This window comes from Colletes gigas, unplaced genomic scaffold (genome assembly GCF_013123115.1).
Source record: "Colletes gigas isolate AHSC1104 unplaced genomic scaffold, ASM1312311v1 Colletes_gigas_Sc00021, whole genome shotgun sequence".
Classification (NCBI taxonomy): domain Eukaryota; kingdom Metazoa; phylum Arthropoda; class Insecta; order Hymenoptera; family Colletidae; genus Colletes; species Colletes gigas.
The window spans coordinates 1,551,127-1,575,077 of record NW_025106650.1 but is presented as its reverse complement, the minus strand read 5'-3'; the positions used below and the strand labels follow the sequence as shown (position 1 = coordinate 1,575,077).

The 23,951-nt window shown below is 38.9% G+C and overlaps 1 protein-coding gene across 2 annotated transcripts in view; it reads left to right on the top strand.

The window, feature by feature from the left end:
* Window positions 1-23,951, top strand: part of LOC122401057 (RNA-binding protein 24-like) — a 37,088-nt gene that overhangs the window by 5,319 nt on the left and 7,818 nt on the right. For both annotated transcript variants that reach the window (XM_043402973.1, XM_043402972.1), the window contains exons 2-4: window positions 946-1,354; window positions 2,699-2,825; window positions 4,484-4,544. In XM_043402973.1, the coding sequence (XP_043258908.1) occupies window positions 1,082-1,354; window positions 2,699-2,825; window positions 4,484-4,544 (461 nt within the window). In that variant the 5' untranslated portion in view covers window positions 946-1,081. The remainder of the gene's footprint in view (window positions 1-945; window positions 1,355-2,698; window positions 2,826-4,483; window positions 4,545-23,951) is intronic.

Here is a 23,951-nt window from a genome sequence, read left to right as displayed (position 1 = left end):
GCGTCTGTTTGCGCATTTTGCGTGGATTCACCGTGGAGCGACGCGATTCGTTGAAGGGTCGCGCGCGTTACCGAACCTTCGATCCTCCAAGCCCGGATCTACGCTTTCGCCTGGCTCCCACAGACGAATTTTATACCCATCCTTTCGTCATTCAAAAATAGAGTCGATATCAACTACAATAAAGCATACTTAAAGTGTTCGTAAATGCTTCTCAATTTTTTTTACTCGAATTATAGCAAAATTTTATCACTCGTGAAACAATCGTGGAGGTCTGATCTTCGTTTTCATCCCTTTTCTCGTGTTGTGTTTCAGCTTGGGGAAGCGGAGTCGATATCAATAATAATAAAACATATTTAAACCGTTTATAAATACTACCTTTTGTGTCTTAGTTGGGGGTGTCTAATTTTGTTTCTTGTTTCTCAACTATTGGAACGAAGTACATTTCTTTTTATAGCTCGATTCGTTCTGTTTTAGGTTAATATTGTATTTCAAATTGCATGGAATATTGAAACTTATAGTCTAGTATCAATCTTTATATTCATAAAATGTTTTCGGTTGTGATTTATAACGATCATGTAATATATATGATATAAATAATGATAGAGTCGTGGAGACAAACAATTTACATTTGAACAATATTATACATTTTTATTCCTCTCATTACTGTATCATTATTATTGCAGGGGTAATATCACAGTTGAGAACGTTTTATATCTTGAGCAAATTATCGCAGCTGTTACTACGAATTAGTTGAAACATTAAACAGCAAAACAGAACATAACTACTTAACGAATTCATAATTATACCTAATTTCATTCTGTAATTCATACCGTAATTTTTGTTTAACAAGAAGTGCATCGATCATTTACTCGTTATTCGAAGTGTTTATGTTATCGGTTGCCGAGTGCAACTTTTGAAATTGAAACTTTTTGGTGAATTTTTCAGATACTCAAGTGGCCCGGTCGCCTAAATGCTGCTGAGTCTGTGACGTTGATTCGAATTCGTGCCAAGTACCAAAGAAGGTGTCAAAATTGAGCAAGTAGTCCTTTCATCCGGCGGTGATCTCGCCAAAATTTGGAGGATGTTGATGCCTGGTGCCGCTGGTCTCAGTACCGTCGGCACTGTGGGTGCCGTCGGGGCGCCAGGGCCGGACGAGCTAGTCTCGAGTCTGGGCGCTTTGGCTGGCACTACGCCTCAACAGAAGGACACCACATGGACGAAACTCTTCGTCGGTGGTTTACCTTATCACACCACCGACAAAAGTCTCAGGGAACATTTCAACGTGTACGGCGACATCGAGGAGGCCGTGGTCATCACCGACAGGCAAACTGGGAAAAGTAGAGGCTATGGTTTCGTAAGTGTTGTAAAAACAGATGCTTGGTTTGTTCGATTTTCTGTAGCCTTTGCCGATTGATAGTTGTGAACTGCTTTCAGTTTGGAAATACCTTGAATAGCTCTCAGTTCTTGATTGAACACCATCAGAGATGGGTGCAATTTATTCGATCAATAATTCAATTTTTATCTATTCGTTGTGAAATATTTTTATTTAACCCCTTGCCATACTACTTACTCATCATCAAGTCTTATCTATTAAAATCTATTAAAATCGATTTACATTCACGAGGTATTCGTAAAACAAATCTATTCTCTCTCGTGGCAATATTAAATGGTACACGTTTGAATAATTATTTGAAATTAAATCGTACGTCAAGGGGTTAATAAACGATCTAGATTAGAATTTTGTCCATCTCTGGCTTGTAATTTAGACCTTTGTCGGTTAGATTTTGTAGCATATTTTTTTTAACGAACGACCGTATTAAGCGATTAACTATTTCAGATTTTCTTTTCTTTTCCCTGTACAAGTATATTATTTAATATTTACTCTCTCGCGTTATTTGTTATCGAGCACTGTGCTTCTTTAAAAACGTAGTAAAGTATTGCATTTACTCATGGAAAGAGTAAAAAATTTTCCAGTCCTCGTTTACTGTTGTATTCGCTGAAACGAATGAGTCAAGTGAGTACGCAAAGATAGTACTATTTATTACGATAACGAAACCAGTTTGTACACTCGTATCTAGAGGACGCGTTTCGTAGGCTTTCCGTTGACGATAATATCCTTTCTTCCGTGAAGGTGTGCACAGTAGTTGTAACTAATCCATCAGTTTTCCCTTTGTCTCTGTAGAATTATTAGAAAAACAATTTTTCGATAATTTTACGTGTACACTGCTTTTTGTAAATTTGGAGCACCCTTCGAATTTCGTTGAAACCTCTAATACTTGCTTATAATTATAATTTTTATCTCAGGATAAAGTTTAATTTCAGATGATAATTATTGGTCTTGTTTAAAGAGACTGATACATTTTGAAGATCGAAAGGTGCTCGAAACCGTTGCAAAACAGTGTATCATCGAGACAAACTATTGGTGTAGTTAAATATACGCAGAGATTTACGAAATGGTGTAATAGTTGTATTATTGCAATCGATACGCAAGAACGACGTTAATAATAATAATAGTGGTAAGAATAATAAATGGTCCGTCGACGGAGGGGTCGAACCGACGGTAAACGTTACCGGAAATACCCGGATTTTACGTACAAGGTACATACAGGAGTTCGTGTACCGTTTATAAAGGGGGAGAAGTGCAAGATCCAGGTGGAGCAGCGGGATTAGTCGAATAATCGATCGGATCTGCACGCAGGTGATCATGGGAGACAGACCGGCAGCGGAGAGGGCGTGCAAAGACCCCAACCCCATAATCGACGGTCGCAAAGCAAACGTCAACCTGGCGATTCTTGGAGCTAAGCCCAGGGGTAATCTACAAGCGAGTAAGTTTGCTTAGCAATGTACGGTCATTGAGTGTACGTGGATTGTGCGAAGCATTAGATGCCGATTCAGTAGTTAGATAGCGTTGTTTGAACTGTTACTGCTCGAGTGACTTTCTGCTTTGACTTCGATGGACGTTCCAGTACCGATTTCTTAACCACCCTGTCGAGTGTCTTCGATAATCCATTTTATGCGCTGCAACGTATTCTTACTTCGCCGGTTACAGTCGCGAAAATATATTGAAAACTTTTGATTTACTTTTTTTGTAACGATGGTAGCTAACAAATACTATCGATCAATCGATAATCACGCTTCGATGTTACACCTGTATTTATTTTTCATTCGTGTTCACTGGAATTCTTCGAAACGTTTAAAGATAGATTTCTAAGTTTTGTTCAATGGTTGGAATAAGTTATTATTTTTTGTGCACATTGTAGGTGTCGATTTTTGAAATTTATCTACGGTGTAATTTCACTGTATCCTTGATACGTTTAAGAAAATAAGACGTAAGAAGTCGTAGGAGTAACGCGTTTCGGGGTCTCGAAATCGTCAAGAAATTGTGCTCGCTATTTCTAAACTGTCTCTTGGTCCGCGTTACGGTACTGTCACGGGTTTTACCCTGTTGAAACATAGCCAGATCGGCGAATCTCAATCGTCGCAGTAACGGACGATATACTTCTTGGACGACGAGGGCGGTTCTTGATGCGTCGAGGGCGTACGTCCAACGCCAGATGACATATCGTCGCGACAGCGTTCCGTTAATGGAAAATTAATTTTGACGTCAATTAGGAAACAATGACGTTCGGCGTTCCCGACGAAAACATCCTGTCTAATTTAGCTCTCGGTTCGAAATCAAACTCGCTGACAGACAAACAGTCCTCTTACGCAATTCTATCCTACGAGCTTCGAACTCGACTCCGAAGCAGAGAGCAAAATTCCTATTTACAGAAAAATAAATAGTAGAAGACTGTTCGTCCTTTCAATTGGGATTTTTAGAAAAATTCAACTCCGATGTATACGTTGATCTTTGTTGGCGATTTCGAATAAAATTTTGTCCGTCTCCGCTCGAAAGGGCGAAGGACAGTTTCACGAACATCGACCGTGCAGATCGAGAACCGTCCCCTGAGTCATTCTCCTCAAATTCTTACGGTGGCTTCAGGCCAACATAGCTTGGCGCTTCGGCACCTAAGTCTAAAATTGCCTTAACCCGAGTACCGAGTCCGCCTTTGTTTCTTTTCTTTCGGGCGCAAAAATCGCTTCTGGTTTGGAATCGGTCGGCTGCGTTTAATATTAGATGCGTTCGCAGCTAGTGCAATCTATTGCCCCATTTTTTTTCTGACCCACGACGTTGCAATGGGATCGAACGAAACGGTCGAAAGTTTTAATCGATTGTTCCGCGCGAATTTTGAAATTTCTCCTATTTCTCCGGGCACCGTCCATCGTTCGTAGCAGAACGTACCTCGAGGCCCGTTAAAATCGTTTTACAACGCGTTTTCTTGCCGGGTCTCTAGACAGTCGGGAATTAAAGTGTTCGCAAAGAACAGGATGTTCGATTTACACGAACAGGGCCTGGTGTACACGGACACACACGGGCGCTGGAGTTCAGGGCTGGCCATTAGAAACGTAAATAGGATTGACTCCGAACTGTTTATGATTTCAGCATTCCCGTTCGCTGCTGGCATTCGAGCTGGATACCCCGCGGTTCTTCCCGGCCAATATGGGTGAGTCCACAGTTGATGTGATTTCTTTTTTTCGTTTCTTTCGAATTATAGTAAGAGCGTAAATGTTGTTACCGTAGTTGTCGAAAAGTTAAGCGTAAGTCGAGAAAGGAGTCCTCGCGATCATTCGGGTTACGCGATATCGAGTTTTCAAATTGCATCGCTTTAAACGTATGATTATACGAAACATGTTTTTCGCATTAGAAACGCGGTATTATTCAAACTTTCGTACATTTTTTTTTTTCTCATCAGCGACGAGTCACTCAGTCGTTTTTTTCAAACACGAAATCGTGAAGCACAGGGTATCCCAACGGGAGACTAGGAAACGTGTTTGAAAATAATATATTTTTAGTATAGATTATTTCGTGTTCGTTGACTGTCAAGCTAATCGTGTAGAAATAGAAACTTTCTATATTCTTGTCACGCGATTGAGAACTAGTAATATAAAATGGAATTTGAGTTCTTCGTGAATCTATTTAATGATTTAAAATAAAAAGACCAATGCAGTATTATAGCCATACTCTATGCACAGTTGAATACATGTTAACGTTTCTCACGAGATGAAAAGTAATTATTATCGTCCATGGTTTTGGAAATCTGAGAGAAGATAGACGGTCCTATTTCTCGCTGGATACCCTGTACACGAGCGAATTTTTCTCTGATTTTTCTTGATACGGTCGTTTCGTATTCGCCGGAAATCAGGGAACAATTTCAGGGAACCGACGAATGTCGCAAGGAGTCGATAGAATAAAATGAAATAAAGTACTGGAAATTCGGGAAGAGGGGTACTCGGTTGAATAATGTTATTAACACTTTTGTTAAAGATAGACTGTATATAACGTTTCAGCATCCTGACGCGTGCGCGTAAGGGGGCAGGCTGAGAGTCCTCTTTGCGAGATCCTTGAGAGCGCCAAGGGCTGTTCTAAGGAGCGCGAATAACAAAAAAAAAAAAAACAAAGCAAAACAAAACAGAAATACCAAAAGAGAGCACACACAGAAAGAGAAACAGTTACAAAACTAGAGAAAGTGTGAACGAAAAAAAAAAACGATAAAAAAAAGAAAGATATTTGCAATCGGTGAAAGAGAGAGAGAGAGAAAGAGAGGGAGGGCGAGAGAAAGAAAGCGGCACACGCACACGTATCGGAAGCCATGAGTACCCACGAATTTATTTCTACGAAATGAAAAGTTCTTCCGAGGATAAATCGGTCTCTTCTTCTTCTACTGTACTTCTATAATTTTTTTCTTTTTTTTTTTAATTTTGGTTGTGTTTTTTGTTTCTACTTTCTTGATGAGATTGACGTGAAGTGATATAATGACGATTGCGGTTGCTGAGAGATTTGTTTGTTACTGGTTTTGACTTTGTTGGTCTTTACTCTTTTACACTCTTTTTCTTAATCAGCATAATCATAATAATCGTAATAATAATGAATAATAATATTAATAATAATAGTGATAGTAATAATAATAATAATAATATTAATTTGTAACAACGACGGTGGCGCAGTGATCACGATCTCAATAGGAATTTGTCCGATCGATTAGTTGTCTCGGACGATCGAGGTGACAAAAACGAGGCATCGTAACACAGTTTTCTCCTCGGAGGTTGAAAGTTTGCTGTTAAATATCCCCCGGGTCGACCATCGGCGGGGACATTTATCGGCAAGCATCGGAATATTTGACCACGGTTTAAACAGATTCTTAATATTTTTTTCATTGCACCTTTAATGGTCTTATTCTCTTCACCTTGTTTTACCTTTTTTACATCGAGTGTGTTTCGTCAAGTATTCTGTTTCTTTTTTAAGTTTACGTGTGCACTGTTTTCAGTTTTGTTTTCTTACATTGTTTTACTTTTTCCTTTTTAATCGTTTTGGTTTGCCTTTGGTGGCGGGTATTCGCCGATTTTCCGAAATTCCGGAACACAGGGCGAACGTTCGCGTCGGCTTCTTTACGATACATTAGGCGTGGGATCAAGTTCGATACATGCTCGGGAATCTGTACCAAAAGTTAGGGTTGCAACAGTATTTGGTTGTAGCTTAAAAGAAATAAAGTATAACTGAACAACTTAGAAAGTATCCTTACAGAAATTCTTTAGAAACCAGTTGTTCTAAATTTTAAAATTGATTTCCTCAATACAAATGTAATAGAATGTATACATTGGATAAAACAATCTTCAAATACGTGTTAGTTTCCTGCTCTCTAACAATGTTGCTTCAAAATGTCCGTCTACAAAGGGGTATTACGATGTCGATCAGTGTGTTAAACAGTATCAGATGATAGTTCGTGATAGTTACGTAATTTTACATCTCACTGTTTGGTCTCGTTCCCATTCAGCTCGGATGGTCGAGCATCTTTTTTAAGTTGTCGAGCTATACATCCACTTTCGAATGATTTCACAAAAACTGTGATAGTTTTATTTAATTATATATTACACATATTCTTCATTTTCCGAAATAGCATCTTACAATTTTGTCCAAGGGAAGTTGTATTATTTTGGTCTAAATTAAAAATAAATTATATATTAAGCTCTTAAAATTCTTCTGCTGAAATAGTTACAAAGTATTCAGAATCTATTTCATTCAATTTTTTAGCAATCAACAATACAGTGTTTCCCTTCCCTAACACGTGACTATCGATAGTGTGTTTATCAAATATTTGCTAATTTAACCATTCGGAGCTAGATTCGTCTGAAATTATCTAACAACCTAAACGTTTCGATCTATACTTTGGTCCTATTCGCGAGTGTAAACGAGGTTAAGAAAACCGCGTGTTTCAACTCAGTCCGCGTCTCGTGAGCATCGTAAATCATACTAATAATATGAAAATTAACCCTAATCCGACCGGGATAAGATTTTGGATCACAAACGAAGCTCGAACAACCGTTGGATCTTTAAATAAATTGACGTACTAATGATATTTTATATATTATTAATCATCTGCGGGTCTCTGGATACGCTAAACAATATATTCTTATCGTTCTCTAATTTAAAATGAGATTTCGAGTTTCTGTTACAACTGAATACTGTAGATCCCTATTTATCGAGTTCGTGCAGACGTTGAATGTAAATTGAAGTTGTACGCAGGGTTCCAAACAATTCGATTAGGATTCGGAGGTGTTTGTATGGCGCTTGATCCCATCGCTATTGGAGATCCACGATATTTGGGCGATCGTTCGTGCGGAAACAGTACAGCGAACGATTCTAAATATTTATTCGCGAGGCGTGTAGCCAAGCCGTAGAATACCGTTTCTGTTTCGCGGGCGATTTCGACTTTTCTGGCTCGATGGAAACTGATCGGCGAAATCGAACGCTCGTTTTTGGCGAATCGACCGTCGATGGTGAAACGCACGAAAAACGGTAGACCGATGAACCGTACGCGGGTAGAGCTTCGTTGAATTATTGAACGGCACGGTCGATTCTTCGTAGCGGTGGATCTTCCGTGTTTTTCACCGGAAATCGACCAGCGACCGCCGCGAAACACGACAATGCCCGTTAATTTTTCATCGCGACGATCGATTTTATCGCGGTTTACCTCGTTTGGCCCGGCCAGATTCTTCGGCGTGGCGTTGAAATTCGTCGAGATAAAAAGAAAGGAAGAAAAGACGGAAACTCATTGTCCTCAAAATGTTTGGAGCACCCTCTCTATAGAAACAATGCTCTTTCTCGTGTACGTGTGTGCATAATATATGATTAAAAAAGATTGTAAAACATTCGTTGCTATGAAACTCTCACTATCTCTTTAAAGATTTGAGTCGTGTTCGTAAATCGTCTGAAAAATCTGATTTAACTAGATTGAATTCAGTAATAAATGGTAAATGTATAAGTTAAACAAAGGAAAAAAAATCGAAGTGTACTTCAAGCTTTGGAGTGGCAGTGTACGTATTAGGATGTTCCAGAAACCATTCGAAGGGACTATAATTATCCTAACCTACTCTACGCGTATTAATAGATCATTGAAAAGCTCTTTTTACGCCAATTACGGGTTTGTTATTTTTAGAATCAGTCAAGAAATAATCCAAGTTCCCCAAAACTATCTGTAACATCATCTATTTATTTCAAAAATTTTATTTAACGCTTCTATTGCACAGAGTTTATAGCATCGTACGCGTAAAGTAAACATTTACCACGAAGGATAATATACAAGAAAATAAAACGTGGGAAGAAACGCAATACCTCCGAGCGGGTGCTGTTTCCAAACCTAATCTCAAAAACGCACGTAGGAAAAAGACGTTGAAACGCAAATATACAACGGTAATAATACGAGTTAAACAAATAAGAAATAATACCGCGCGATGTATACTCTTAGACTTTGAATCGCCTCCTTGGAGCAATGGCGTGGACAACTTTTTAAACGCGGAGGTGATTCACAGTCGTGACGACATTAAACGTGGACGTAGTCACTTGCATTCAAAGAACCAGCTCGGCATTGCAGAATAATGCATTTGGTTTTTAAACGATCGCGGAAGACCATAGGTCGTTAAGCGCGTAATTAATTTTCGTTGCAGCTTGGTGAACTCTAGTCTTGAAACGCGCAATGTTTCCTGGGACATCCTAACGCGAGTTCACGTTTCCTCGATATCATTCTACTCCGTTGCTACGGGATCGCGTAAACTCGAACGCGTTCGAACACTTTGATCGCAGGAATAAAAATGATATTATTTAATATGTGATAATCAATGTCGTTGAGACAAAATTGGGATTATTCGTCGAGTGTACAGGCTCCGCTAACCATTATAATATTAATAACCTTGTGTGTGTGATGAAGGCTTACACTACACTTGGTGTCGCTATTGGTGTTGTATTTTTTGGTGTTGTACGTGGTGGTTGTTGGACTTTAATATAACACGGCGTACCGTTTGTCGTTAGGGAACGAAAACGAGGCGAACTTATCAATAATTGGTCGTGTACGTACGCGTATGCATAATATTACGATAACGCAACGTGTGAAAATTACGTACGCGAGTTAAATGCCCGAGAATACGTTGAATTCCGTTCGTCATGCTATTCGAGCCACGAGGCACAATATTCGAAGAAGCTTCGACCACGAAGTTTTTTTAGAAATTATCTCGAAGTTGATCTAACGATAGCTCAAGGGTTTTTCAGTGAAAATTTACTGTTAAAAACAAGGAACACACGTTGTTTTGTTTCGTTATCTCTTAATACCGGAAGAGAGGAAGATTATATACGTAATTGCATCCGTTCTACTTAAAATTTGTATACTCCTGGTCGGAATTGGAGAAAACTTATCCGCGGATAACGAATAAAACAAACGAAACTTAATTTGTGTACGAATTGAATGTTTTTATTCGTTATTCGTGAACGAAACTAACGTGTAAATTCTTTGAACGTGAGTGTACACTCTGAAGTATTAATTCTATTTATTTCTTAATGCATTGGCCACCTGTTAACAATTATAATATAACAAAATTATAAGACGATGTAACTAAGGAAACATACGTTATTCTAACTTCTTTCCGCAATTTTTAAATTATGTTTCGATCTGTTCTATTTTTTTGCATTCTTTTCTTTGTTTTTTATTCATACAAATAGAAATACAGGAATAATAACTCATCTAAAGTTAAGTTGTAAACCGTTACAAGTTTTGTAAGATTATAAATACTAAATTATTATATACAAGATTAGAGTAATGGAAAGTTCGTTGTAGACTACAATGATATCAAAATTATATACCTCGGTTATTTTTAACGTCAAGAATGAGAACGGAAAACACACCAGATAACCCTGTGTAACAATCGATATCTTTTTATGGTTTCTTTAGTACACGTTTCTTATAACTCGTTTTTATATTATACTACACAGTTATGTTATAATTTTTGAGGAGCAAATAGAATTATTATTTCTGACAAAAGTGTGCTGTTACGCGCGGTTCTATAATTCGTATACATTCATTTTGATTCTTTTCTCCATTATAAAATACATTTCAGAATTAATTGTAGAATATTATGTTTTCCTCTTAAAAATCATAATTTTGATTCCTACGCAAAAAAAAAAAAACAATTGGTCGTACAATTCGCGTACGTGTCATCTTTATTTCGACTTTTCTTGTCCAGTACTTTGCAGAATTATAAAATGGTTCATTTTGATAACCAGATTATAAAATGGTTCATTTTGATAACCAGATATTAAAGGAATTAACCAAAGAGATTTGAAAAGGTTTAGATCGGAATACCCTCTTAACGATGCTCTGCAACCATTCGATCGACGCTGTGCGTACAAAAATCTTACGAAAGATATTCTTACGAGGGTGAACGCGTCGTTTTGATGCACGAATATCGGTGCATGTCGTCCGTGTATGCACACACACACACACACACATTGACGAGAATATCGTTTACGTCGAACTCACGTGTCCGTGTTGCGGAGCACATGTCCTCGAATTAGTTGAATGTAGATGGAGGAGTGAAATTCAACACCGAGCGAGCGACATGTTCTATACGTTAAAGAGGGGTTTTTCTCGGTGCTAGTAAATCCTTGGTGTCGTAAGCTATCATAACCGACCGCCAACGAAAACGACAACGATGACAATGACGATGGCGTCGTCGACGACGACAACGACGACGCCTCGCGTCGGTTCGGCCATCTTAGTGGCTCTGGCGTTGGTCCAGTCTTTATTTAGATCCACCTGTCCCCCGTGTCAGCTTCTATGTTCGAGACATTCCCTCGAGGGCTCCTACCAGAGGATTTCAAGCACGAATTAAAGTCGTTCCTTCGAGGGTAATGTTACAAAGAGCAGCCTCTTAACAAGAATGTCTATTTCCGCCAGGATCACTTTCGTCGGCCATCTTTCTTCGTTCCGGCAAATTGGGCCCCTTTGATCTGCCTCTTTCTTTGAACGTCGGTGTTATTATGCCACGGCGTCGCGAAACAGAGTCGAGCAAATTTTATTCACGATTAACGAATAACAAACTCGGATCAATTCGCAAATATTTCGTACTTTGCGTTGGTAAAGTTAGAATTCACGAACGACGAGACGAGCTGATAGAAAACACTAAAATAAAATATAGTCGAGTGTTTATTCGGTAGTCATTGAGTAGATATTAAGATTTCAACTGTTCAATGAACGTTACGAGTAAATTGTTATTACATAATTAGAATAAAATTTTATCAGTTTTCTCAGAATTTCTCTGTATTTAAATACAATTCTAAAGTTATTCAAACATTGTGGAAAAAATACTAATTCAAGTACCCGAGTAGAGGAGGCGAGGTGAAAGAGCGAGCTTCTACGAATTGCTGTTGTGCAATCTGATTCTAGATTTGGACAGTGTGACGTTATAAATGTATTATTGCGCGTCCATCTGCAGGAAAAACTAATTACATTACGTCCCCCTCGAAACTAATCAGCCTCCATACGCGGGTACTCGAGTAATTCGCGTTTATGGATTAAAATCGGAACCTAACGTTAATATAACGACGGAATAAAGTGAAAATTATAATTTATAAATGTTTCGTTAACCACTGCTTTCTATAGTCTTTCGAGAGGTGCACGCATCTGTCTGATTTCGTCTTGCAGAAACAGTTGGAAAGCAGAGTTACGATGGGCGCTTCGCGCAGAACGTCTGTTTCTATTTTCATTGTCGATGCTTCTATCCACCTGTCACTGTCACTCACGCGACCAGACTCATACCATTTTACAGTAGACGATCCCGTCTAGCGTCTAATTTCGTATCCGCGGAATTTGGTGTTCGAAATCGTCGCATGGCGGTCGCAGTCCTACCGAACCGACGGGTCTCGAGTTGCGTTTTCACGGAACCGTGATTTCTCACGTGCTCGAAACGCGGTTTATTGCCTCGATATCTTTAGAGGTACCATAAATAATCGTTTTTTCATTTCGACGACGGTCACCGATTCGTCTTCCGACAGATAAATTTTTATTTCCGTCGTCGAGTTTGTCGGTTCTTCTTTTTACATAACCGTCGCGACCGACTGCGGGGAATCGTCTCGATAGATCGTTGCACCCTGCACCCAGAAATATTAGCTCATCTTCCGCAGTTCTCGCGTTTCAACTCTCGCTAGGTGTTTCCAGACATTTCCATGGAAGTGTATTTTAACTCCGACCCCCACCACGGTTCTAGAGTACTTGCGATTTATATTCGTGCACCGCATCGAAGGATTCGAACGATCCACCGTAATTGACGTATTGCAAAATGTACGTATCTTTTGTAAATAATAACTTAAACTTCGTGGTTTGCGAGGACTAAATACGTGTGAGACTCGAGTTTATTATTTCGTTTTATAATAAGAGAAGGTACGTTTCGGACATTGGGGTTAAATAATGGAATTTACTGATAATAGAACGTTTGGATAATGGGTCCACTGTAACGCAAAACTTGCTGAGCATTTAACGCGTTGAAAGGAGACGGTGGGTGGTAGCACGTAACTGGAGAAGGTGCAGATGACTGACAATTCAATGCTGGGTAACAGCGAGGATTTCAAAAATGGCGCCGTACCTCTCGAACGTAGCGTAAGCTCAGCCACGTGTTCTTTAACGCGAACCTTAACAGTATTTTGAAATAACATGACACGCAGTCCAAACACACGAATCGAAGGTGCTGTTCGTTCCACAGTCGTTTACAGCGAACAGCGAAGGAGCAGTAATTGAATTTCGGGGAATATCGAACATTCGCCATCGATCGTTCGACTATGCTAGGAAGACGAATTACTAAAAGATAAACATTGGCTGTTTGTTATTCGACGAACACCCGATGCGTAGAACCTAAGGAATCGAATAAAATACGTATCTCGTTGCAGTTGCAAAAATCATCAAATATCGTGGCTGGTCTGTTCGGTATACTTTCGTAGAAAAATGCCTTATCGTTTGCGTTAGTGAGTAGACAATAAAAATCACGTTCTGATTAAAAATACGAATAATATTTAAATAGAAACGGTTGCATCGTTCGTTTGATAAGAATTTTTTTATTGAAACGAACAGTTCTATCAAAACATTTTCAACGTATCGATGAGAGGCGAGATTTACGTATTCGATATAAACCAGCTCTGTAATAGTATGGCTCTGCGTTTCGTTGCCTAACTCCTCTCCAGATCTTTTCCCGTCTATCTGGTGACCGCATTTGAGAATCTAGATCAATGAATAGAACATTGTCTCACTGTTTCTGGGTCCTAGTCACATGGTCTCATGGAAATCGAAGATGTGGACATGTGGTTCGTGAAATTTCCCTCTTGTATCCGTCTTCCGATGGTCTATTTCTCGCGTTCTCCGAAATTCGAGTCGAACTTCTCGCCTATTAGCTTCCCAAGTCTTCGAGCCCTAAAAAGCCATTGAACAGCTGTTGCTTAGTTTTTGTTTTAAAAAATTCACTATCGAATACAGTGAAAGTGTTACCTTTCATTCACGCGTTGATAACTTCTTGGTCGATTTAACGTTTTGTCCGTTAAGGGTTAAAGAAAGAAAAGCAGAGCCCCCAAGACGATCGACACGATTCGTCTTATACATATACTCTCCACTACTTTCCATGGACGCGTTCCACTTTCCGTCAGCCTTCGACTTCTCTGGCAAACCGTTTTCGTTCTATGTACTTACTTTCGTCGGAATATCGTGAATAGCCAGGCGATATCGAAGCGTTTGCAGTGCAAAAGAATTAACTGATCGAGGAACCACCCTCGTACTCACCATTGGTCTGCCGTGCTTTCCAAGGATTGGTAGATCATCCCATTGGATTATCCACGGCGCCGGCGCTCGTGCAATCCGTGCACTGCGCATCGACTCACCACCTACACATGTGTACACGACACCCACACATCGAATCGCGACGACGCGTACAGGTGTCTCGCGTACACGTACATATCTACACTATCTACCAAAAGTTTGGAACAGCCAGGCGAATTACACATCGATTTACCGGATCAAAGGACACTGTGCCAATTCACGGCGACTTCTCGTCCGCTCCAACCATATTTAACGATTTTTTTGTACGAAACCATTGGTTTCCTAACAGCTACGAGGCTGTTTAAACTAGGCAGCTCTCGCAGTGGTCGTTTCACCATGGTCAGGGATACTGGATACTGTCTACTATTATTAAGTTCTACGCGTACATTGGAGGCTTCTGGCCGTCTGTTTCGCTCAAAAATAATATTTAGTCTCATATACTCGTCCCTGCGCGATTCTCCATCTTCCAATACCTGAACATGCCAGTATGACTCTCCTTGCAATATTCTAGCTTGAACGTTTCTAATTGTTTACCATTAAAGTAACGACACTTTCGGGACCCTCGATGGCTCCTCATTCCCCTTGATTTTGTTTAATTTAACTGGTATTTGGAATCATAGAGAAGATGTTTTACAATTGTAAAGTCTGTTGAAACGAAGTATGTTTTTGTTAACGTCGGTAGAAAGTCGACTAGGACGATTTTAGGATAGAATGACAGTCGATTCCAAACTTTTGACCGACAGTGTATATCTATACGCGCAGGAAAGGTACGGTACTCATCGACACGCAACGCGAGAGCACCGTAAAGGGGAAATTACAGACCGACCACCTGGCACACGTGCCGCCACATTTCCACACACGTGTGGGACCGCGACTAATATAGATTATGCGGCACGATTCTCGAGGTCTCGGAAAAGTGTCTGTAATCGGTGAGAGCTTCGTTTGGTTAATTCGCGTGTAACTCTTCCGGGACGTTTTTGCCGCTATCAGATTCAAGGACGGTGGGAAACAATCGCAGCCAACCCTCGCGTAATGCGACTACGCTCCAATTGTAATCCCCAATCGGCAGACACCGGGTCTGCGGGTCCATTTTGACCCGTGCAAACTTCGTTCCAGAGTCAAATTCTGATTTTTAATAAACATTAATATACCGAGCAGGTTTGTCGAATCGACGATATTAATACAAAAATTCAACGAATAAACGCGAAATTCGAGTCAAAATGGGTTTCCTATGTATACACGTGGTCTGCACTGTTGAAATTGTAGGGCTATGGGTTGTATGATCAAATCAAACTTCAATATTTAACTGTATGAATATTTAGTCCGTTCAGTCTGAGTTCGATTACTAAACTGTCTTTAGTAAGTTTAGTAAGATAAGTTAACTCTCTTATCTTTGTATAATAAACACCATGAGTTCGTAGAACCCATGGTCAAAACAGGAAAGTATATAACTCTAGACATACACTGGGTGTTCGATCACTCCTGGGAAAAATTTTTAAAAGCCAAAATAAGACGAAAATTAAGAATATCAATTTCTTGATTGAGGCTTCGTTAAAAAGTTATTAAAAAATTAAATTAAAAAATTTCAAATCGTTCTGGAAAAATTATTTTTAGTTCCAGGGGTCACTTACAATCATTTTTGGTGAAAAGACATACCCCCGAAATCCTGCACATTTTCTAGAAAAAAATTCACTACGGGCGGAACTTTAAACGTTAATAACTTTTTAACGAAGCTTTCATCAACAAAGTATTCTTGGTTTTCGTCTTATATTGGGCTCTAGAATCTCCCATTAAAATTTTTCCCAGGGGTGGCTGAACACCCTGTATATCGTTACTGGAGATGATTTTTGTATCACCACGAAGCAGTTAGAATTCAAGATGTGCTACTAGGGTAGTTATCTGGCACCCCTTCCTCTTTTACTACAAACAGATAAATAGGGACAAAACCCCGAAAAAAGGCCTTCTTATGTTCAGTAAAAACTGTAGTCCATATAAAACCAGTCTACACCACCAACTCGTGTTCTTCCTTGGACTCCAACACCTTTCGAATTTTGAAATTCAAATATATCTTCTAAAATATTTAAAATCTATCATATCCATAGAAATAAAATATCTAAATTCTGAACACGTGATAATCGTAAGATCTCGACACGATCACGACGGATTGCGTCGGTTTTCAATCGCAGGGTCGTCGATTCTCGTCATCGAGCGAGGTAATTCAATGGTTTTCAGCGCACTTCCTACTCCCCACACGTTTTTGCCTCGTAACGACCGTTGTGCCCGCGCCTGTCCTTCGAGGTGTGCATGCAAGCACGAATTAGGAGGGACGATTAAGCAACTTTGTCCACACGTCGTCCCCCGTGTTGCGCCGGTAGATCCTAATCGCGGTGCGCGGCCACTTTGCGTCGGAAATCGAGGTTGTTCGCCCAGATCCGTCACGAAAGGACAATGCAGACCTCTTCGTGACTTTGAAACGACTTTCTTTCGTTCCTTTTTTATTCCCCAGCGTCTCTCTAGACTTTGTTCCCGCCTTCGCCTGTCTCACCCTTAATCTCGTTGTTGCACTCTCGATGGTGGGTTTGCGTACGAAATAATTAATACATTACGCGACGAATTGAGTTATTTTCGGCACGCAAAAACACGACGATGAAATTTACGAGTCACACCTGCTTGGTGTCTTTGAGACGTTTAAGTTACAGGTAGAATTAATTGGAATCTCCATACAGAAGAATAAATAACCATTTTTTAATATTATATTTACTTGACTCTAATATGATCGTCGTTAGGGCAGGTTGTTTGGTACAACTCGAAGCATGTTGATAGATGATAGATTACGAGAAAGGTGCACAAGAACTATTTACATACCAATGCCAGTTAGGAATTATTTTGGTAACAGAAATCGATAATTATTTTAAGAATAAAAATATCAAACCAATTCTATAATTGATAGCTTTTAATTCCGAAACTTGATATTTATAGAATAGGTAAACAGTAACAAGGAAAGTTAGGTAGCTCGGAAATTCTAAAGTAAACATTGTGTTCGAATCAAGTTTCAATGAAATAGTTATTCATTTTGTTGAATGAAAGCTATCAGAATGATAGAAAATGAACATAGGAATTAATCATTATACTGAGTGATCGATGTGAAGTAACCAAATTGTGGTAATTATGGTTGGTTCGTAGATGGAGGAATCAAGGACATTCGATGAACTTTTTCTTGAATCGTCCAGTTCCTTGCGACAGAGCACAACGGATTAATGCATTTCGAGATGCATCTGTTCTAAAATTAATCATTTCCAAGATATTTAGCTACCAAAGTCTTAGAACCGTCGTCTATGAATTACTATGTTGCGTGTCGTGTAACCGCCACAATCGTACTCTTTTAAGATTACATGTCCTCTTTTTGAGTCCTTTCAAGTTACTTCTCACCCATGAAAGCTAATTATACTCTGTCAACCGACAAACGATAAAAAGATCCGACTTTGAAAGAACGTTTGTTCGCGATTTTGCAATTTTTTTACGGGTGGAACAAAAAATTGTAAAAATTCTAGTCACGGTCGTACGAGGTTTCTCGTTGAACCTTTAGTTATTGTCAAAGTTTACGTTTTGTTGTTCCGAGTGGAAATGGTCGAGGCTCTCAAAGTGTTACAAAATGTGTTACGTGTAATTCTATTATATCCTCATCGAGTAAAAGCCGAATGAAACCGATGACGTTTGTTTCTAATCGTTGGTACGTGACGAGCGCGCTTAATCCCGCGAGAAATTGTAGAACGTATGTTTTTTCTGCACACCAGCGTATCCGTGGGTAACATCGATCGTATGAAAGCTTCTACGTAAGTCCGGTCGCGATGCGTTGTCGGCAATTTCACATCGCGAAAATTACGCTGACCATTAAAACGGCCACCTTGTTTCCGCGCGATGGTCCCAAGGACGAAGGTAGCCGAGCGATCAACATTATTACTCGGAAATTATTTCTCTATAGTCACGCTGGACTCGCTGGCAAACAATTACTCTCCACGTCGATCGCTCTTCCATTAGACCGATTAAACAATTAGCATTTGCAATCGGTTTTTAATCGGACAGTCGTCACGCGACGTATCGATTTCGATATATTACCGAGTCGATCGTAAGAAATTTAATTTTACGATCGATTTACTTGTTGCTGCAATGCACATGCGCGATCTAATCCGCGATACAAATTTATTTTAAGTTAAATACCACCTCGTTGTATTATCGAACAGTTTGTTGTTACATAATCGATATAATTCTGCAAATTTGAGAACAACTGTTGTCGATCGTCGTAAATTAATATTCCAATTTTTCGAGTCCCCGCTCCGTTTCGTGGTAAACACGGGAGAGTTTAGAATTTTCATGGTGCGGACGAGTTTGTGTGCTTGTTCGATTTGTTGGTACAAGATCAATATAGTTCTGTTCGTTCAAATTTTCTCACGTCCGGTTGTCAGTCATGCTGACGGTTGTGATTGTAATTGAAGAGCATGAATAAACACGAGCACGCGCGTTTCTGCGCTAGTGTGCATAAATATGTAGAAAAATGGTGAGAAGCGGTGGAGGAGAGGGGCAGAAGGAAAATAAAAACACTCCGAGTGGAAAAAGTGGGGTTGAGGACACGCGAGTCATACATAATGCACAGGCCACGGCAAAGATGCGCCGACGAGATAAATTCGGTAGAAAATGGTGGAACGAAAAAAGAAGGATCTCGCGAGACTAGAGGAGGCAATTTCGTAAATTTATTTAGTCGCTCAAGGTTCGATCCGCGGTTCTAATTTTATACTCTGAATTATGTAACGGTGGCGGATCTAGACAAGCTCCGAACGTGGACTGACAAAAAATCGCAACAGATTTCGAGATCTCCAGGATTCGAGAATTCCACCCCTAGCAATTATACTTAGAAATGGAAATATTCAAGTTTCGACGATTGTTTAACGCTAGAACTGCCAAACCAGTCAAAATGATTCGTAATTTTTAATAAAACTTGTAAAAAATTTACTCGACTGAATTTTTGAAAAATCGTAATTTTCTATAAGAGAATATATAAACACTTGTTTCCATTGCATTATATTTTTCTACGCGTATCTATCGTTTCAATTTCTTTGGTACAAATAAACACACTATAATTGTCGATAGTTCTAGTGTTAATATTTACAAAGAAATCGGAGGGAGGTCTACTTAGGATCACTATCAAAGGAGGAAAATAAAAATAACACATTTTCCTATTCCGTTTAAACAATGCATTGAAATTCATCGAAAGGAGAAAGATTCTTTCTTAATATTTTAAATTCATTTAGCTCGATCTCACAATAATTATATCATAAACCGTATCAAGTCTTGAAACAGTAATTATCGAAAAAAGAAAAATGTTTTTTATTTTTTAATTCTTTTCCCCGTGGATGAGCAGAATTGCAGTAAAATTTAACGATCTGCGTACTGTACGGACGAAATGAAAGTAATATGATGGCAGGTAAACAGCGTTGAAAGGTTGATCATTTACGAAATACTTGAGTAGAAAATAATATATGTTTTAGTTGTGAAACTTGAAGTATCGTGCTATAGTAATTTTTGCGTCGCTCATAAACGTTTCAGTCGTACGCGTGAGTAGTAAGTTGAAAGGATCGTTTCAATTCCACGACTTGCCAACAAATGGCGCAACTGCCATAAGTACACGTATTACCGTCGATGGCAGTTTTAATAAGTGTTTTTCATATTGCTTCAAAACTGAAATCCAAAAATAGAATCGGTAATGTAACAGGGACAAAGAATTAACAGTACGCAGACAATATATGGAATCCAATAAATGGAATATACTTTTTCGTGTTTTTACTTTGGAGAAAAATGTATTACCGCAGACGATCGAAACCACACGGTCGAAACGTTGAACCAATAAACGTAACGTATGCTATTGTTCTAATCGACAGCAAAAAATAAAGAACATTCCTTTCGATTGTTATCTATTGACATCACAGAGCAAACAAATCTATAATTACTTCTTGCTAATTGTAAATCATTCTAATGATTCATTCCACAAATACTAATCGTATATCAAGAACTTTTCCAAACAGTTAACGAACAATCATTTATTGCGTTCTCATCGATGTGTCCGCCTCGAAATTAATCATGATTACAGTTTCAAAGCTGTACAATCAAGTATTTAATGACTTCGAAGTTATTCCAAATATCGTAACATGGTAGTGATCGCTGAAAGTGTGAATAAATATTTATAATTAAATCTACCATCGACGTAACACGACCATATTTTCTCAAGATTGATAGATATCGTTGAATTTTTATTCGTTTGTGCAATTTCACTGAAGAGAATGGTGTTAGAAATGCAGGAAGAATTATAAAAAAATAAAGGTTGAATGTCTTAATTATCACGATAAAAAAAATAATAAAAAGTGATTGTAATTGTACAAACGAACGAGTCGTTGCGATCGTGGATTATTATGCACTGTACGGTTAAGCCTTCTCTGCAGAAATCGGAATATTCTGTCGTCGGTCGGGGTCAAACGAAAATATTCAAGCATCGAAAGAAACGCGGTGCTGAACGCCTTATTAATTTCCGTAAACTTGGCGCGGAGTTCTCGCCGAGGGAAATTGTCAGAACCAAGAAATTGGCTGCAAGTGCCCGAGAAAGCATCTGGCAGCCATCTGGTAACGAGCCAAGCGTAATATTTTTACGACGATCGCCGGTAAACTAATCTTCGAAGCGTTCGGTCCACCAAACAGGAAGACAAATATAAAAATATATATGTATATAATATATAACAGACGATGGCCTAACACCCATTCAACGTAACACTAAAGAGGAGTCATGAATCTAAAATCCGTCGTGATCGAGGCTTTGGATCCGCTTATCGAATGTTTTCTGTATTCGAATATTTAAATATCTCAGTCAACGATGATAATTCGACTTCGAATACTATTTGGACGTGTCGTCCATTGATCGAATATCTGGGATATTTGTAGACTTTTCCATAGAGTTCTTCAAGTTCATTATTTTATGAACATTTGCATTTTTTTAGCATTCGAATGTCTAGAAAATATTCCATTATTATATTAATCAAATAGTCGCAAGCTCTGATCGTGTAATGTTCATTGCGTTTTGTCACGGAACGGTTAACGATTACTTCTGCAAATCGTTTCAGTTGTACCTACTCTTCTTGTTTTCATGTAGGTTTTGAATATTTTCAGAATTTCTTTCAAACTTTCGTTCGTGACTACGAATTAATTCCTTCGAGGATGCGACCTCGTATTATTAATTATCTTATCGCGTTAGAGTATGGTTATCGTTCGATTGTCTTCTGTTTCCTGCTTTATTCGTTGCTGAAAATTCTTTTTCACAATTATATAAGAACAACTGTTATATTGCATATAATTATTATATTATAATCATTGCACTATACAGATCGAATCTTTATTAAATTGACTTCTCATCGATTAACATTTATATGAAGACGATCAGATATGCTCGGACTTTTCTTGCTATAGAAAAAACTTTCAGCAAAAGAAGCTATGGCAGAAGTATTTGAAAATCATTTGAATAAGGGAACTTATCCACATTTATTTTCCAACGCGAGGTTAAATTAATAATTCAAGGTTGGGTAAACAACAGCATAGCTGTACTTGAAGTTTGTATCAAACGTATACTCATTTTTAGTTCAACACATTAGTGTTCTCTTCTTTTAATTTAATACTTCATTTTTAATCGTACACGATCTTGATACAACAAAGACCTATTATTATTAACGCAGAGGATTCACATAAAGTTTCAATAATGACATTGGAACAGCAATATTCAATTATTCGCATATTTAAACTTTGTTTGTACTACAATCAACAAAAAAGTGAAGCAACCTTCGGTATAATTTATTTTACACAGTATCGAATGATAATGTATTGTACATTAATTCAGCCAATGGCGTGGCAAGTGTCAAGTGCACGCTTTATTAAAAAACAAGACATTCTTCTTCTACACGGTGTTCATTCGTAACTTTTTAATTTTCTGCAGTTCTTAATTTCTGCTCGAGTTATCGATGTAAAATCAAATTTCTAAAAAATGGCCGCGCGTTACGTCATTTTTAACGCACACGTATACATACGCGATCGAAGAAATTTCTTTCGACTCCGTTAGATGTAAATAAACACTGCGCGAAAGAAAGAGTCTGGACTTTCGTTTCGTTGAAATTAATTGCCAAAGAGGATTGGATTTTGGGGGAATTTGGCGGCCTAGTCTCATTAAGCATCGAAAGGCACGCGCATGATGGGAGTACTTTCGAACGTTTCGCGAACGTCTATAAGTATAATAGTCTATGTCCGGTGGGCACCAATCCGACGAACGGACTATCATTTGAAGCCGCAGGACAACATATTGATTTCCTTCGTGGACTGGACACTGGCTATTATCGATCCGTTAAAAAGTTCAGGGCTGTCTCCCGTGTTTATATGTCCTTTGGAAACAAGGTTTTCAATTCGCTCGTTCGAGCCATCGAAATCGACCATAGAGAATAAATTCCCACCCACTGGCATTGAACGGGTCTTTCCTTCTCTGTGCATTAAGCATTCTGCATTTCTGCGATATAATCGTTTGCGACGATAAGGTGACGTATTTCGAGCACCTTGTATATCATTTCGTACGTAACGAATTCTTTATGCATAATGGCGCGCCTTGGTCGAGAATTAGTGTAATAATATAGCCAATATAATGGGAACGTAGTCCCTGATACAGAAAATAACAGGAATATGGAAATTAAAGCGAGCATTTTTTAAGTATATCTTTTAAATTTGTAGCGTCAACTACGTATTAAAAAATATTTTTTTTCCAATAGGTTGATCTGATATTTTAAATAAAAAGTCTTTGGATAGGAACGAAAAAGGACTTTGTGGAATATTTTTTCGTTCGCAAGAATGGACGTTTCGAACGGAGCGTTCGCGTTGCAGATTTCTAATTTCAATGTTATTATAGATGGTAATTAAAACGAAGGCGTTCGTGTCGATGAAAATTCTTTCTCACCGCGGTACCAGTTATCGAATTAACGGCAACGTTGCAGAAAAGGGTGAAACGATTTCGATGTGTTACTCCTGTTGTAAAAGAATCTTTCGGTCATTCGGGTTACGGTGAATCGGGGAACGCGTGAAGGCGGGAATCAAACGATGAAGATGGGTAGGGGGACGTTTGCACGCGATCATTTTACGTCGAAATACAAGAAAAAGAGGAAAAAAGAGATAGAGACAGAGAGACACCCGCCGTGGAGCGTATCATTTTTCTGTTTCTTTCTTAGGCCTGTGACTTTTTAGGTACTACTAACGTTGTTGTTGTTAGGTAATCGTGTGCCGTGTGCCGTGTGTCGAGAAGTATCTTTATTATTCGTGGAGTTACCTACATACACGTTTGTCGTTGGTTTGCTGTTGTTTTGCCGACACGTTGAGGATTTCTTTTTTCTTGGATTTGTTGCGCATTTTTTTGTCACGCCTTAGTGATACCACACCAATCTCATACGCCGCCGTTTCAATTCCAACCATCCTGATCCAACCGTGTCCTTTATTCGTGCAATGGACGACATGCATATACACGAAACACCGGGATGGAAAATAGTTCTTCTCGCTAGCAACGCCGCCAGCGGTACAACGTTCAAACGCAACTACTGTACTTGCGCAGTAGCTGATAGGAGATCTCCTGCGCAGGTATGGTAGTCGCGTTTCGTCGTTTCTCCG